Consider the following 17,720-nt stretch of genomic DNA (forward strand, 5'->3'; position numbering starts at 1 on the left):
TCATTCACAATAGCCCACTTTCAAGGGGACACAATCAAATATTCAGTATAACAGTGTGGAAAGTTTGCTAACCCAGGCCAAACTTGGTATATTTTCTACCTGTTGCTTTTTCCTAACAGTGGCCTTGACCAGGTCCTCAGACATTACCACACCTTCAACCACTTGACTCTAGAACATGGTCACTGTTCTGAGAAAATAATTCTGTCAGGAGAATGAAACAGTTGGAGGAATAAAATGTTCCCTCTCATTCTCTGACCCACCCCCACTTGATATCCATTTGGGAAATCTCAAAGCAATCTTGATGTCAGAGAACAAAGGTCAGACTTTTTAGAGGACAGCTTGGCCTTTTCCCCAGTGGCCAGAGGCACTGAATAAAGAGTGCTTCTGATGTACTTCCATCAGCAGAAATGGTCATGGGAGCTTCAGTCTGGGTAGCTAGGGACCTTCCACAGAAGCCTGATGTTTTGAGCTCTGTAGCTTCCTAAACAGCAAAGGAAGGTCTAATAGGAGTACCACGAGAGTCAAGAAAGCTTCAATCATACCTAAAGCTCTTCAAAAGGAAGCAGTTGATGCTAGTGCAGTCACACACAACAAAATAATGTTTTGATCAATGATGGACCACATACATGATGGTGATCCCATAAGATTTTAAATCCCTATCACCTAGTGACATCTTCACCATCCTAACATCATAGCTCTACACCCTACTCATATGCGCATGGTGAAACCTACAGTTAAAAGTGCTGCACACAATACTTGATAGTGACAAAGAATGACTTTGTTACTGGTTTATATTTCAACTATACTATACTTTTAATCATTATTTTAGAGTTTTCTTCTCAGTTATATAAAAAATATTACATACAACAGTATGTCTTCTTATTCTGGCAGCAACCTTAAACATCTCATGTTTGTCACTTTTCTTTCTTTTTTTATTTTGTGGTATTGGGGTTTATTTAACTTGGGGTTTTGTGCTTGTGAGGCAGGCACTTTACTACTTGAGCCACACCTCCAGCCCTTGCCATGTTTCTTAACTGCATCAAACAGCCATGTCAAGTGATTACACCATCTAGGTTTGTGTAAGTACTCCCTGTGATGTTTGCACAATGACAAAATCACCCAATGACATATTTATCAGAACATATCCCCATCATTAAGTAGCACATGACTGAAATTATAGCCTTCTTGCTGCAACACTAACAATATCCCTATTTTGCATTTAGGAAAAGTTTTGGTAAATTTGAAGATACTCTATTTAATACTCTCTAAATATTTAGAAAACATTTTCTAACATATTTTTCTGTTTCTTGACACTTGGGAATAAGTTCCTTTGTAAATAGCCCATCCCTGCTCCTCTGTATTGGTATACTGCATGAGAGTAAACCACTAAATCACTACTTAGAGAGCTAGCACCCAGGAAAGGTGAGCCTGGACTTCCAAATGTCCAATTCTCATATGCAGTGCAGACATCTCTTAGAATCTGGTCTGTTGCCTGTCTTTGTAAAAAAAAAAAAGTTTTATTGGAATACACCACACCCATTTCCTCACATTGGCTGCTTTTCTGCTGCAACAGCAGCATTGGGAAGTTGCAACTGTTCATCTGACAGACAAAAACCTAAAACACATACTACTGGATCTTAGAGAAGCAGTTTGCTCACCTCTTCTTTGGAATTGCTTCTAATCACTAACCAGTGAAGAAGTGACTGGAAAAAGCAGCAAAAATTTAAATCAGATATGAGGAAGAAATTTCCCTGGAAGAAAAACATCAGCAATGGCAAAAGTTGTCACCAGAGGATACAAAATGTCCTTGGTTGTTCCTTTCTTCTCTGCTCTCCTACTTCTCAATGTCCAGCTTCTTCCCATTACTTCAAAGCATGGCTATAAGTACAGCACCTCCACAGCTGATCTCTGCTCCTGTTACTGTCAATGTCACACTACGTATCTCTGCATTGTGTTATTTTATTTTTCCAGCTTCTTAGGTCAACTTCCATAGATAAGCTATAAACACTTGCCATATCAGACAGGGAATCCTGAAGGAAGGAGATGGATACTTCAGATCATCTAACTAACAGGACTTTGGTAAAGGAGGTATTTACTAAGGCGGGACAGAGCTGTGGAAACTCAACAAGAGATGGACTAGCAACACCCAAGAGCCATTCCCATGAAGAAGCCTGAAGGGGCATGGACAGGGAGAAGGTGCCAGAACACAAAGAGCTGTGTGTGTAGCTTGTAGTGCAAGTGTGGGAAAGGTTGGACAACCAAAGCTGCAACCTAAAGCAGAGGTGTTCAGTCATTGTGGTCAATGAAGAGGCAGGGAGAGAATAGGAAAATTCTACCTCTGACCTCTTTTTACTCCTCCCATTGACCATGCCTGGCCAGAGTAGAGGCAAGGAATCCTTTTATTAAGGTCCGTGGGGCTACATGTCCATGGTGTACAGCCAGATAGAGAAGGAGGAACAATGGATGTGGAGGGGAAATGGAAACTCCCTAGCACATTGTAGTGATGTTGCTCCACTGACTTGGTTATGCATGCAGTGGAAGAGCCTAATTACTGGAATGATTTAGATGCAAATGGCCAAGAGACTGAAGGATGAATGGAAGGACTTGTGTAGGTTCATTTGTACTCCTACAAGTCTTCCAGACTACTGCTGTCAAATCTAAGGACCTATTGTAGTCACTGTTCAGTCTCCATTTGGTGGAGGACTAAAGAAAGAAGGTACCAGGAGGGAATTCATCAAAGAAACTGTGCTTAAAAGAAAAAAAATGTATTTTCTCCCCAAATTAAAGGAGAATATTTGCTATTGAAATGTGAGTTGGTAAAAAACACAATTTACTCTCCAGCCTTCTCATTAGCTAAACACTATCATAGTGACAAGTGTCAAACAGCTGTATGTGCAGCCTTGGAAGTAGTCTTGTAAATGAACAGCTGGCTTTTCCTGAGGAGGGATGTGCACTTTGGGGGTCAAGAAGAGGCTTTGATTTCTGGGGTGACTTTTATTTTTACAGTGAGAAGATTGCTCTTGTTGTAAATGTACAGTCACTTGACACAGGGGGCAGACTTGTCACTTGCCTTTCTCTCTTGGCTTTACCTGCACACAAATACACATATTGGAACCAATTTTTCATTTCAGTTTCACTTACCTGCCACTTTCTCCTTAAAAAGGGTGATTTATAAAGTAAAAATTCATCAGCATCAAAGAATATATTTCAGTGTTATCAGGACACACACATCTGAGTTTTCTCTCTCTATCTCCCCTCTATACTCACACAAACACACCCCCCACTCAAACCCTCCCTGGTGGCAAGTCCTGAAAGCAAAATTGTGACTAAGGACCACAAATTCAGTTCCTTCATTTGGAGCTTTTTTCCTTATTTGGACTATACAGTTCTGTATTCTGTGGCTCCTCCAACCTAAAAATATAAAAGCTGTTGCAAGGGAGCTATAATTTCTAACTCAACACTTCACTACTTGATTATGTAAAATAAAAAGTGTAATGAAGTTAATAGAACCTTATTCTTGAAGTACATTATGAGGAATTTTCTCCTACAAAACGTGAAAGTGGAAATTACCTCTGGGCCTCCTAACTCTCAAAAATGTGGGTCATAATGATTATTGCAATGGAATTTCAAGACTTAAGAATTTAATATGTTTCTCTTTCTTCTAGCCAAGTTCCCAAAAGGACACCTTTTCTTCCTGGGATAAGATTTAATGAAAGGTAAAGAACTGAAGTGACAGGTAGAGACATGTGCTCTACTCTTGCTGTAATCCTAGTTGCAAGACTTTAGGAAAAGCAGATAGGATCTCTAGGCCTTAACTATTCCTTCTACAAGATGAGGGGCTGGATAACCCATTCCCAGTGGAGCATTCTATGATTCAAAAAATAGAATAAGAACTGGGTGTAGTGGTCCATGCCTGAAATCCCATCTTCTTGGGAAGCAGAGGCTAAGGGGTAGAGCACTTGACTTGCAATTTTCATCAGTACTGAAAATTAAATAAATAAATAAAATAAAAGCATGCCTTGGGAATGGAAAAAATGTAATGTGATGCCAGTTTTCCCCCCACCCTATATGTTGCAGTAGTCCTTATCTAGAATCATCCCTAGCTGCTTCTTGCCTATTCATCTGTGTGGTTTTAGCATGGAGTCACAAAGGAAAGGAATGTCTTGTGTTCAAGTCTTTTCTAAGCCCGTCACCTTTGATCTCATCCCAGTCTAGGTGTCTTCCTGACAGTCACAAAAGAGTTCATTCAATGCAGTTTGAATAGATCCCATTCCCAAGAGCCAACACAAAAAGAATCCTCTTGCTGTCATTGTCCCAGCAACAGCATCTTACATAAAAGAGGGAACATAATGCTGAAATTGTAGTCACTTGGCCAAAGTAGCATAATGCTCAATGGCACTGAAACACCTCTTACACACAGTCATGGGAAAGGGCGTGCTTTTCTAAGATGTGTCCAATCTGGTATGCAGATGTGACACTGCATTTGCCCCTAAGAGACAAGGAAGATATTTCACTCAAGCAAAAACTCTCCTAAGCATGGTAGAAGGTGATTTAACAGGACTGAGTTTCTCAGATCTTGCCAAACAACAAGTTCTCATTTTCACAGCATTCTTCTATGCCCAAAAGTCAAGAAACAGATTCACAGCCCCTTGTAAGTGTTAGGGTAGAGCCATGAGCCAACGGAAAAGCAAAGCATGCATGGTTTTGAATTTTCAGCTGGCACTAGTAACGTGGCAGGATTTTACTTATGCCCATTCTCAAGCTGTCTCTGGTAAAACTGAAATGAGTTTCATTGAGATGATTTTTAATTTTTCATTTGTAAGTACACAGTACCCTCATAGTATCTATTCTCCACCTCCCCTCATTTCACCCCACCCTTGCCTTCTATGCTCTACATCCTTCTGTTTGTCAATTCCCTCAACAAAATTCTGCTCATCTGGCTGACATTTGGGGACCATCCAAGCCATTTTTTTAATGAGTACTACTATGAATTATTGAAAGACAATAGTTAGTATGTTTGATTTTATGCAACATTTCCATTTAGTTGAGATCAAAGGCACAAATCTGTGCCTTTGGGACCAACAAACAGGGGTAGTATTTCTGGGTTAAAAGAATCTTTTCTGAGCCATCACATCATACCATATGGCTGTCTCTGTCCCTGCCTTAAGCCTGAAACAGATCATATTGGCATGTTAGTATATATGAAGAGTTTTTCTTCTGCAAAGAAGAAGCTGAGAAATTATCCCTCATTTCAATTTTTCCCAAAAGTTGGAAAGAGAATGGACATGGAATCATGCATACCCCACTTGTATCACTTTCTACCTAGAGATAGAAAGACCTAGGAGATAAGATGGAGTCACATCTATAAGGTGTACAACTTAAAACACTAACAAAGTAAGCTGGGTTTGGTGGCTCACATCTGTAATCCCAGCTACTTGGGTAGCAGAGGGAGGACAATTTCAAGTTCAAGGACATCCTGGGAAAAGGTAGCAGGAGACCCTGTCTCAAATACAAAATAAAAACAAAGGGGCTGGGAACATGGATCAAGTATGCATGAAGCACTGAGTTCAATCCCAAGTACCACCAAAAAAAATTACCAAAGTCAGTCCTTAGCCTCGGAAGGTATGCTGGTCAACGCAGAGCCCACAGAGTCACAGAAATGACTCAAAAAAGCTTAATGCACCCTTTTGTCAATTCCAAGAAACTCACATCTACGAATAGTTTGTGAAGGAAAGCCTCAACCACGATAGGGTAAATAACTAATCTGTACATGGCTAAGCTAGACATACAGCTATAGAATTTGAAATGTGCAATTGATAAATAAATTCAACAAATATTTTATTGGACATGTTCTTTGTACCTGGTACTAGAAGCTCACAAATGAACAATGCACATCCCTATAAAACATGCAAGGAAAAAAGCCACACTAAATTTCTATTTCAGTAGATGAGCATTTGACTTCTTGCTCTGCTCTTGTCCATCACAGAACAGAAGAGGTGACCCATAAAATGTTAGCTACAGCTTACAAAAAAGTGGCCAAGCTTCCAAAATCAGTGGCTTAATTTGTCTCTTTAAACTAGCAGCTTCTTATACCTGAAAGCAATCCCAACCAGGTTAAGAATAATGTTCACTATCAAAACTCTTACAAAAAAAGTTTATGGACAACTGACCTAATACACAACTAAGAAGGTCTCAGACACTCTCTTGCCTCTTCAGTATTTGAAATTGTATTGAATTCTTATTCAACTCAGCTCCAGCGTTAAGATAAATGAGTGACAGAGCAACCATATATAGAGTTGGCATTTGGCATTGGTGATACAGTAGCGTTTTTGTATAGGCTACAGACTAATTCAGCTGGAATTAATGTAATTATATATGATGCTGACAGATTGTGACATTTGCCTATTAAGACACTACACAAACATTCCAATAATTTGCTGGCTTTTGAGTGTAAAAAATAAATGAAACAAAATCCCAGGGGATGTTGGTAATGGGGTAACTGAAATAGAGGTTTCAAAAACACAGGACTCAGGAAGTAACAGTCAAAGAATAATGTGTTTTCAGCCAAAACATATAGAGTGGTAAATGAATATTTAGTACTTACCACGAGACTGCTGTCCAGAGACAGTCTTTTTCCAAAGTCTCTTTTCTCAAGCTGTCTCTTTCCCTCCATGGGTGAAGTTATTTATTTTCCTTTGTGATTTATAAGAATCCCCCGTCTGTTTCCAGGGTCACTGCAAAAAGTGAACATTTGTTTTACTATCCAAGTGCAGGAGCATTTAGACCCTTGTTTTTCAACTTTCTAATCAGAAACAAGTGTTAAGGGCAAAACAACTACCTAGACCCAAGTTCAAAGACCTCTCTGGGTTGCAAATGTCAGAGTTGTCTTTTGGAGGCCCCTGTGTTTTTAATGGTTCTATTAATGGAGTTGGGGAACGGGTTTGCTGGTCAAATCAGCAGACTGTGAAAAAAAGCAAACAGTCCGTTTCATGCCACAGTTGCTTTACACTCATCATCTTCCTATCAGCCAGAATCGTTCTGTTATTATGAACATAGATGTTATCTGCAAATTCCATGAAATCAAACTGACAAAGACCACACTCCATAACCAAGAATTATCGAGCCCCAAAGTCCAATGAGGGGAAATTGAAACATGAACCTTATTGTCAATATTTAAATTAAAAATTTATCATTTAAAAATATTTGAGGCACATTATAAGATGCTTTCCTTTGGGACAGATTGATTCAGAATGAATGGTGGATGATATCATTGAGTATGTATGGACCACCCACTGCATTTTAACATATAGTTCTTCCTTGCATGACAGTGAATTGCTCATTCTCAAATGATTAAGTATTGTGTTTAATAAGGATTCATCATGGGTATTAAGTGCTACCTTCCAATTTTCACCAAGATGTAGAAGACTTTTTAAAATTACCATATTATTGTTGTACTGGGGGATATATTGTGACATTTACAAAAGATTTTATAATATAGCATGGTTGAATTCGCCCCCTCCATATTTTCCTTTATCTCACCTCCCTCCACTCCTGGAATAGTTTCAACAGGTCTTATTTTTTCCATTTCCACTACATCCACCCTCCTACACCCTTTCCTTATATCTTCACCCCCTTGCTGGTATCTATCCCCAGACAGGACCTGTTTAAAAGAAATGGACATGAGCTTATGCTTTCTTACCCATTAGCCAAGTGACCTTGGACAAGTTGCTTCATCTCTCTAAAACTCATATTTTTCAACTGCAAAAACATAACTATGGAAAGGAGAATCATGGGGATAAATTCAACTATGAAATGTAAGAACTTTTGTAAATGTCACAATGTACCCTCAGCACAACAATAAAAAAACAGAATCAGAATGAAAAAAATAACTATGGACTCAAACAATGTATGTGAAAATGACTTAAAGGCAATAAGTTGTAGCTTACATGTATATTATAATTACCCACAGAGTTCAATTACAAACAAACTCAGCTATTATTCCACATAACTCAGTATTCCTTTGTGATCTGAAAAGCACCAGGAGGTATGGAAATTAGTCATAATCCTCATCAATAAACATAGCCTAGTTTCTGCTGATATACAAGAGATGGACTTAAGAGAGTGCTGGACTAACCAGTCTGTTTTATAAAACCAAAAGGAATATGTTCTATTACTCTCAACTGCTCCAAGTCTAACATGGAGCAAACAAACTTGACCTCACACCATAGCATGTGGTCTTTTTCTCCTGGTGTCCTTTATCACCATGGTCAAGAGACAGTTGGGCCCTAGATAGGGTCTGCCCAAAGCACAGTCCATGATGGAAATGAATGGACTCATTTTCTAGTCTTGGCTCCCTCCTCTGTCTCAGTCATGCCAACTCTCCCTTTTGGGAACACTAACCTTAATACATCAGTGGTCCACTCAGAAACTCCTAAGAGTTCACTCAGAATTCAGGAGAAAATCCAAAAATTTCAACATCATTTTTAAGGTCTACTTCCTGCCAATGAGTCTTTTACAATCCCTAAGCATTAAGCACATTCCTGAGAGCAAGACTGTGATCATAATCCTCACCTCCATCTGGCCTAATCCTCCCCTTGCTCCAGTGCCTGGCTCAGGCCCCATCCCCTGCACAAGACCTTCCTAGACAACTCCATTTGGTAATGATTCCCTTTCTCTCTCGATTTTCACAGGAATCCTTGGAGACTTGTCTTAATCACTTTTGAACGTGCGATAGTTCTTTGAAGATAGTAAACTCTTAATATATGCTTGTTTGCCAGCACCTAAACACAGCAAGAAAAGTATTTTTAATAAAAATGTTGTTCTGCTACTATAGGGGAACTTATTAACCAACTGAATTTGTCTGGGACCTGCCTTTCTACTCTCAGATGTCCACTTGGCAGCCCTCCTTCTCAGCTCAGTGAACGTATTCACTGATATCTCAGAACAGTCTCTGTAATGATGAACTCAGCTAAAGTGATGACTCAAGCTGCCAATTTCTCCCTCTATCAAGAACGTGTTCTCATAAGTCATAATCCAAAGAGCATGGGCGTTTGAGAACTCATAATAGATTATCCTTTGGCACTGAGTACCTATGTATCAAGTGCCTACTGTATGAATCACCCAGTCCATAGATATTGTTGACAACCATGTAGAAGAAAGATACTGCCTTCACAGAACTTATACATTAGTGGAGCACATAGAAAATAAATAAGACAGAAGAACAACTCCAAACTGTGATAGGTGCTTGTCTAAAGGAAATAACCCCAAGTTGGTGGTACAGAAAAAGAAACTTTCTGGGTAGAATGGTTAGGGTAGGAGTCAGCCATGCAAAAAGATGAGTAAATATCATTCCAGGCAGAGGGACCAGGGGAAGGAGCTGGAAAAGAGCACTATGCGTCCTAAAAGAGAACAGGAGTTACTTAGGAATAAAAAAAAGCTGGGAAGAGAATGTGTGAGAAAAGTGTTGAGTTACAGGCAACAAACTCAGGCTCTTTTACTTAACACAAACGTGAACATAGGGTTTGGACCCCTACTTTACTCCTTACTAGCTGATAACAGCTAACAAGTTACTTAACCTTTTTAATGCTCAGTTGATTCAGCTGACAGAAATGACAGAAATGTCATTAATAATAAGACCTTCTTCATACTAGGGTTTTTGTGATTTTAAATCAGACAATTCTTTAGCACATAGTAGGTAAGATTTAGTGGTTATACATGTAAATCATTCCTTCTGGTCCAATTAGGACAAAACATGGTGCTAAGCAGTACATCCTGGCTAGTTACCAGCTTCAGTGTGTACATCACCCCCACCCCATTAATGTAATAATTCGTCAGTTAAACATGACAAAACAGTCATGAGAAGCATCATAGTGAAGTTGTCTAAGTGGGTCAAAGCAAAGCCACCTAAAAGAAACAAAATGGTAACTGGGATATGGTGAGGTGAAGTGGGCTGTGGTCAAAAAAGGGAAAGTCGGGAAGACTGAGCTCCTTTGCCATCTGAGAATTCAACAGGGACTGCAGGGCTGGAGGGGGAATGAGGATATCAGATGCCAAAGACATAACCAGACATACCATCCAGCTAATTCAACTTGCCCAGAAACCATTATCACCAAGCAATCTTCCAGTTGTATTTGTTTCATGCTAATCAGAAAATATAAGTAGGCAATGTTTCGAAAGTTACATTTTAATGCAAATTTGCAGTTTGGCATCTGACACTTTGTATTTATTCTTTATATATCTGGCTAGTGAAATCATTCAGGTTTCCATAACAGAACAAGACAAACTGGGTAGATTCAACTAGAATTCAAGGTCTTACAGAGAGTTACTTTCTCCTGAGACCTTTCTCCTTGACGCAGATGGTTGCCTGCTAGCTGTGTCCTCACATGGCTTTTCTCAGTGTATACACATTCATAGTGTCTCTTACTGTTCTTATAATAAGTCCTTATAAGGACACCAGTTCTGTTGGATTAGAACTCCACCCTTATAACTTAATTTAATTATAATTTAATTTAATTATAAATGCCCTATCCCCAGGTACAGTTACATTGGTGGTTAGGACTTCAAAATATGAATGGGGAGCACAATTTAGTCTCTAATAGATGTCAAAGTCTGATCACACCTGAGTGCACTAATAATCAAAAAATCTAAAAAGCTGAGGGAGAACGCTGTGTGGCAATGGCTACTTCACAACCCCTCCCTCTCTGCTAGTTATTTGATTGTTGGATCTTACCCCCTCCCCCATTTTGCACTGATATATTCCTCTGTGTACTGTGGATGCACAAGTGCATATCAAGACTTCTTGGACAGTCCAAGAAGTGGACTTAATGCTGGGTTCTGCCAACATGAGGCAGTGAGAAGAGAGAAGGGCAGTAGGATGGGAAAAGCCACTCTGTTCCCAGCTCTAGACAACAGCATCAAGAGCACGTGACTATCAGTTCCTCCAAAAGCTCAACTAAGAAAGGGCAGAGGCAATGTCCCAACCTCTGAGTGCCAGTTCCATCTTACTGTTCTTGCTTCTCCAACACCTTCATGAAAAATTCCTTGCATGAAACACTCTCTGCTAGAAATACCTAGAGTAGTTTTTTCTTTTCCAGGCTGGACAACATTTGATACTTACCCATGGAAATGCCTTCACACAGACTGTCAGCCTTCCTAGATTCCTTCCTATAAGCTTTCAGACACAATAGCCTGAAATTATTTTCTAATAAAACTAACCCTTTGGGATAGGGTTTTATGTTCTGCATTTCCCAAGATGGTATGATGCCTAACACATAGCGATATGGCAGACACTGGACGAGCATTTATTATTTGGATGAATCAGTGAATGAATGAACGTTTACAGCTATCTTTGTAAACATATAAAGAACAGGGCAGCAATATAATATTGAGAAAACAAACAAACAAACAAAAAATACTAAACACACAACAGTGAAGTTACTTTTTTAGACAAACACATAAAGAAACACCCAACTCTCAAAGAAAACATTTTATTATGATTTTAAAATGTGTCATTAACCTAAAAAATTATTGTTTAGGCTTTGCCTGTGCTTACAAACTGCCACAACCTAGTTGTATTCATGTCTTTTCTGTTTCTTCTCACATTTCTGGTTGTTAAAGAAACATATCTGCCCCAGAGTAATTGGTTGGAAGTCCCTCCCTCCATGGAAGAAAAATGGCTGGGGGTTGAAGGAAGACAGGAAATTAAGCCTCCTCTTACTGAATGATGCCTGTTGATAATGATCCTCCCACACACACACATCTATTTCTAGCTGATAAATCTATTTCCACTCAGTATCTATAGAAATCTAAGTGGGCCATAATAACCTCTTTTATTTTGAAAAAGAATCCTCAAAGATAGAGATGGCCTTTCAGTGCTGTAGATATTTTTAACACTTCCAAAGCCATCAGTAATTTCTATTTTTCCACTAGAATTTGTTAACGAGCTATATATGAGACTACTGTCTCTTGAAACACTAAACAACACCATTAACATAATCTCAGGCATTCACACACAAGACACTCATTCTCTCAGATACACACTCACACATTTGGAGCATAGCTGTCTCCACCTCAATTTCTGTCTTTCTTATTCTCTTACTCCTCCTCTGTGTTTCAATAGATTAATGGTAGAGCCAGAAGGAATGGTGTAAAATGGTAGAGCCAAAGGGTTCTGCATTAGACATCAGAAGATTCAGTTCTCAAATCCTTTTGCCATGTAAACCTCAGCCAATCCATAACTTATGTGGTCTGCCATTTCTTATGCCTTTCTCACTAGGTTATGTTTTTCCAATGAGATAAATGCATGAGAAACCTGTCCATAACCATACAAGGTATTTAAATCAGCTTCATTAACTAGGAAAGAATGCAAAATATGACAACTTGCAGCTTCTGAGCATCCAGAGAAGAGAAACCATATCACACTCATTGGTATATTCCCTACAGCACCCAGCATATCAGCTCCCACATGGTATGTATGAAGTAATTACTGCAGAATAGAACATGGTGTCCTAGTCTGTTTTTAGTTGCTATAACAGAATGCCTGAGACTGTATAACTTATAAAGAAAAGAAGTTTAGTTAGCACCAATTCTGGAGACTAGAAGTCCAAGATATTCAGCTGTATTTGCTGAGCTTTTTGTGAGGACCTTGTCCTGCTCTCACTCATGGCAGAAAGCAGAAAGGCAAGCAGGCCTATTCCAAGACAGGAGGAGAATGGGGGGCCAGATGATTTATAATAACCCACTTTTGTGACAGCTAACCACTCTTGTAGGAGCTACATTAATCCCTTTATAAGAGCAGAGCCTCATGATCCAAGTAAGTACCTCTTAAAGGCCCAAGACCTCAATACCACTTTACTGGTGATTAAATTTCTTTCATTTTTTTGATGAATCTTTCACATGTTTTTCATGATGAGCATGGTGGCTCATGTCTGTAATCCCAGCTGCTTGGGAAATGGAGATTTAATAGGAGGATCATGGGTCAAAGCCAGCCCAGGCAAAAAGTTAGTGAGACCACATCTCAACCAACAAAAACCTGGGCATGGTGACATGCACCTGTCATCCCAGATATATGGGATGCATAAATAGAAAGATTGTGGTCCAGGACAGCCTAGGAAAAAAACACAAGACCCTATTTGTTAAGAACAATAAGTAAAGCAAAAGGGGTTGGGATTGTGGCTCAAGTGGTAGAATATATGCCTAGCAAGTATGAGGCCTTGAGTTCAAACCGCAGTGCCACCAAAAAATAATAATGGTTTTCTGTGGGGAGGAAATTATGAGAAGCCTATGAGAATCTGACATAAGCACAGCTGTGCTCAATGACAGGCTGAGTTTAGCATGGCCCCAGCCACAGAAGAGAGCGTGCAGAACGTAACACAGCTGCTTTTCCTAAGAGAAGAGGAATGCAGGTTTCTCTTGTTACAATGTCACGCCCCTCCCTGAGAACTGTTGCTCCACCTCCTTGTTTACCACTGGATATAAAAGACTTGCTGAAGGAGGATGGGAGGCTTTTTGATTGGCTGCCTCTGGCTGTTGTGTGTCTCCACCAGAGCAGCTTTCTGAACCGAGAACTGTATACAGAGGCCTCAGAAAAGCTAAAGAGAGAACACTGGACAGTGCAAGTCTGAGGACCAAGACTTTAAGAATATGCTAATGCAGTTTTTAGATACAGCTGCTGTTGTTTGTCTGCAAGTCTGAGGGCAAAGACTTTAAGAGAGATTAAAGGGAACATGGGACAGTGCAAGTCTGAGCACCGAGACTTTAAGAAAGCTAAAGAGAAAACATGGGATGGTGCAAGTCTAAGAAAAGAGACTTTAAAGAATAGAAAAGAAGCAAGGTTTTAAAGAAAGACTTCAGAAGCAAGGTTTTAAAGAATTGTAAAGGAATAAGGCCTTAAAGAAGAGATAGAGAAAAGAAGCAGAACAAAGAGAAAAGAAGTAAAAAAGCAATGAGGCTGTTGTGCGTCTCCATCTGAGCGCCCAGCACACCTGATTCCAACTTTCTACATGTTTGTCTGTCTATCCTCTGTCCTTTATGCATCTCCCATTGCCTCCAGTTAGGTACAGTTAGGTTCAGTACTAACAGGAGCAAGAGAAAGCTCACTCCCGTTTTCCTTGATAGGTAATAATTATACATCTTTATATGCTATGGTGTGATCTTTTCATACATGTATACATCAGTATGGATCAACTGAGGCACTTAGGTTACTTATGTACATTCCATGTAAAGGGAACATTCAACATTGTCTCTTCTAGCTATTCAGAATTATATGATACAATATTGCTAGCCATAATCAGCCTTTGTATAATAGAACATGAGAACTTATCCTATCTGACTGTGACTCTGAATCTAATGACCAGATAGGAGGGAGACAAAGATGGCAAATAGCTGACAAACCCTTGAACCTTGAGCTCTCAGGAATCCAAACAATACTTCAAAATCCTGGCAGCAAGGATTGGGTAAACATGGGTTTTTTGCTAACTAAGATACCTCTAAAACATAGGGAAAATATAGTGAACCCAATGACCATTCTCTCTCTACCACCTTCCTCCCCTCCCCTAACCCCTGGAGTTTAGGCAAGACAAACTACATCCAAACCCCAGCAGATGCCAAGGACAAATCAAAAGAGCAGAAAATTTCCTGTCCTTGACAAGGTGTTCAGTGGTTCTCTATCCTGCTGCACTCAGAATCACCTGGGGAGTGTCTAAAAACTATCAGTGCCCAGGTCTCCTTTCAGATCATGTGACTCTCTAGGGATGAGGGCATTGTGGTATGGTGGCAGCAGTCAGGTGACAAGTACTATTTAAGAGCCCTGATTTTCAAACTTTGCTGCCCCTTAGAGTTGTTTGGGGAATCAACAAAGCCTTTCTCTAGACTAAACAAATCAGGATTGCTAGGCATCATTATTTGAAGGTCCCTGAATATCTCCAACATGCAGTCAGGTGAGTGCCAATCTGAGAGAGAAGAAGCATGACTCCTTTCTTGATGTGTCCCTCCCCAAGGGGAAGGACACACAGCTGTTACCAGCATTAACTGCTTTTCTTCAGTCACTGCACCCGGCAATTTGTAATCTGCAAACACCAATCCAAAAGAAAAGAATTGTTAGATAGGACGTGTAGGGTAAACACCTCTCCCCTCCTACCACTCTCTCAGGCTCTCTAACGGTCATGCTAAAACTGGGCCTTCTCTTTGTTTAGAAAAGAATGTTGACTGAACATAGAAATATCAAATCTAGGTTTCCAATGCATGCACAAATATCTTAATGCAAGGCCATTGTTTATAGAGTTTTGGGGAAAGAACTGCAAATGCCAAGGATAAGACTGTAAGAAAATCATCATAATGTCTGTTTTAAAATACTGGGGTAGACAGTAGAAAAAAATTAGCTCAATCACTAAAAAGAATTCCTTGCATTTAAAATTCAGTAATATGTACTCAATATGTACTTGGTCCCAGGCTCTGTGTGTGTGTGTGTGTGTGTGTGTGAGAGAGACAGAGAAAGGAAGGGAGGAAGGGAGAGAGGAAGGAAGGGAGGGAGGACAGGGAAGGGAGGGAAGGAAGGAGGAAGGAAGACCATCTCCTCAAGTTGCAAGGAAGCCTAAAAATCTAAGAGGGCAAGACTGTATGCATTAATCAAATGCAAGGTCAAGTAAATGTGCATGGTCTGAGCAAGGGAAGTTCACTCTTGGTGGGACTAATCCTGGAAAACTTGCCTTTATTGTCATTCCTGGTGCTGCCAGCTGTCTTCCAGACACAAACTCTTATTTATTGCATTATAAAAGTGTAGGAACAAGAACTCAGAACGGCGGGAGCTTGGACACGGATTCATGTTTCAGTTCTGGCTGCTCTCCTCAAGCCATCTGCTCTCTCTCCCAGTCTTTCTTTGTATAGACGTTCTCCACTATTTATTCCCCTCCTTTGCCTCTTCTCCATCTATTGCTTTAAGAAGGGATTTTAATTCGTTACATAATATGTCTACATATTGCTCAGGATCTCTTTAGGGAAATGTCATAATGAAAATGAAACACACATAAATAAATTTTATAAATAAACAAACAAATAAGTAAAGCACGCACATAACCCCAGTAGATTGGAAGAATATTTAGATAAGTGGCTAGGGAAAAGAATTTTCACACTGTGTCATCTGCTAACGTTAATGAGTTAATTAAATTAGAAAAATTCCACTGCCAAAAGCAAAAACATCCAAATACGTGGGACGCTAAGGGAATTATAGACCACGCTACTAAATGCATTCTGCTTGAGCTGATTTTTTTTTTTTCCTTTGAGCAGGCGTGGAGAGCTACACTTAAAAAGCCATCCAATTTCAAGAGAGTATTTTCCATATGGGGCCAGTTGGGTAGAGCAGGCTGTAAATGCTGCAAAGCCTGCTGAGAGACAACACAACTTGTTAAGAAAACAGTTTACGAAAAGAACTGCTTTCCGAAAATCCAGCAAAATGCTTAACTGTGATGCCCCTATACACTGCAGAATTCATTACTTTCCATTAAATGTCTTTGCACACAAGTGGAAAACCCAAATGATTCAGGAAATAGATATACTAAAATAATTCCGAAGCCAGTATGTTTTTGCTAAGGCTTTAGCTAGGAGTTAGAATATTGCCAATTACCTAGCAACTTTCTTCACTTGAAGAGGTCATTTACTCTTCTTCTGTAGTAACTTCTCTCCGCCCCTACCCACCCCCCACACAATCCCGACACGAATAAAAACATGCTAAAACCCAAGTAAATCGAATTTAAAGACTGAGGCCTTAAAAACCCACGAATGCACTGAAAACAATAGTATTTTTAATGAACTATAAATATAGAAAATGTCAAAGTGAAATGAATGAGAAAAGTCTTGAAGATGCTGCTCTTCCCCTATTCCATGTTTAATTAAATTGAGAGTGCTATTCATTTGTTGAAAGGGAGGTGGGTTAAAATTCTTTCTTTTGTGATACTGGGGTTTGAACTCAAGGGCTCATGCTTTCTAGATAAATGCCACTAGAGTCATAACCCCAACCATTTTTTCCTTTAATTATTTTTCAGACAGGGTCTCATGTTTTTGCCCGGGGGCCAACCTGGGACAGCAATCCTCCTCCCTATGTCTCCTTCCGTTTGCTGGAATTATAGGTGTGAGGCACTGTGCCTGGCTAAAATCTCTTTTTAAAAAGGCAAAACAGTCAATGACTACCCACTTAAATGTTAGTTTGAAAGTATTTAGATTTTACACGTGCGCACACTACATAGATAGGTATATACATGTATATATACAGGCAGGTACATTCAACGTATGTATGCATTTACATACATCCATGTATGTATATGCATGTTTACTCCATGCATACACATGTATCTGCACACATATTTCTTCTTCTCCTCATGTTATTTCCCCCAGGTTATAATCAATAAAAATCAAAACTTCTAATTATTGGGAATTTTTGTTTTTGAGTAATCAGTTGTTTCTTCTTACAGGCTTTGAAGTCTCAGAACGAAGAGCCAGTTAGTCTGCGGCTGGTTGGATAGACATTTGCATCTCAAATGCGTGCACAGGAATCCCTGGTGACTTGTGGAGATACAGACTCTGCGTTATTAGGTTTCAGCAGAGCCTGTGATTCTGCCTTTCTAATAAGCTGATGCTTTTGGTCAGTGGATTGCACTTTGATAGTGAAGGATCTGAAACTTAAAACAGAACTTATTTATGCACTTGGAAGAGTGAAATTCTAAGAATTT

General features: G+C 39.6%; 1 protein-coding gene across 9 annotated transcripts in view; it reads right to left on the reverse strand.

Moving 5' to 3' along the window:
• Nckap5 (NCK associated protein 5) overlaps nt 1–17,720 on the reverse strand; it is a 927,122-nt gene that overhangs the window by 785,844 nt on the left and 123,558 nt on the right. For 6 of the 9 annotated variants that reach the window (XM_074070593.1, XM_074070600.1, XM_074070595.1 and 3 more), the window contains exon 2: nt 6,605–6,734. In XM_074070593.1, the coding sequence (XP_073926694.1) occupies nt 6,605–6,673 (69 nt within the window). In that variant the 5' untranslated portion in view covers nt 6,674–6,734. Of the gene's footprint in view, nt 1–6,604; nt 6,735–8,571; nt 9,012–17,720 lie in introns of those variants that run through there. The other 3 variants (XM_074070594.1, XM_074070601.1, XM_074070597.1) reach the window with 3 other exon arrangements.

Source organism: Castor canadensis, chromosome 4, assembly GCF_047511655.1.
Source record: "Castor canadensis chromosome 4, mCasCan1.hap1v2, whole genome shotgun sequence".
Taxonomy (NCBI): domain Eukaryota; kingdom Metazoa; phylum Chordata; class Mammalia; order Rodentia; family Castoridae; genus Castor; species Castor canadensis.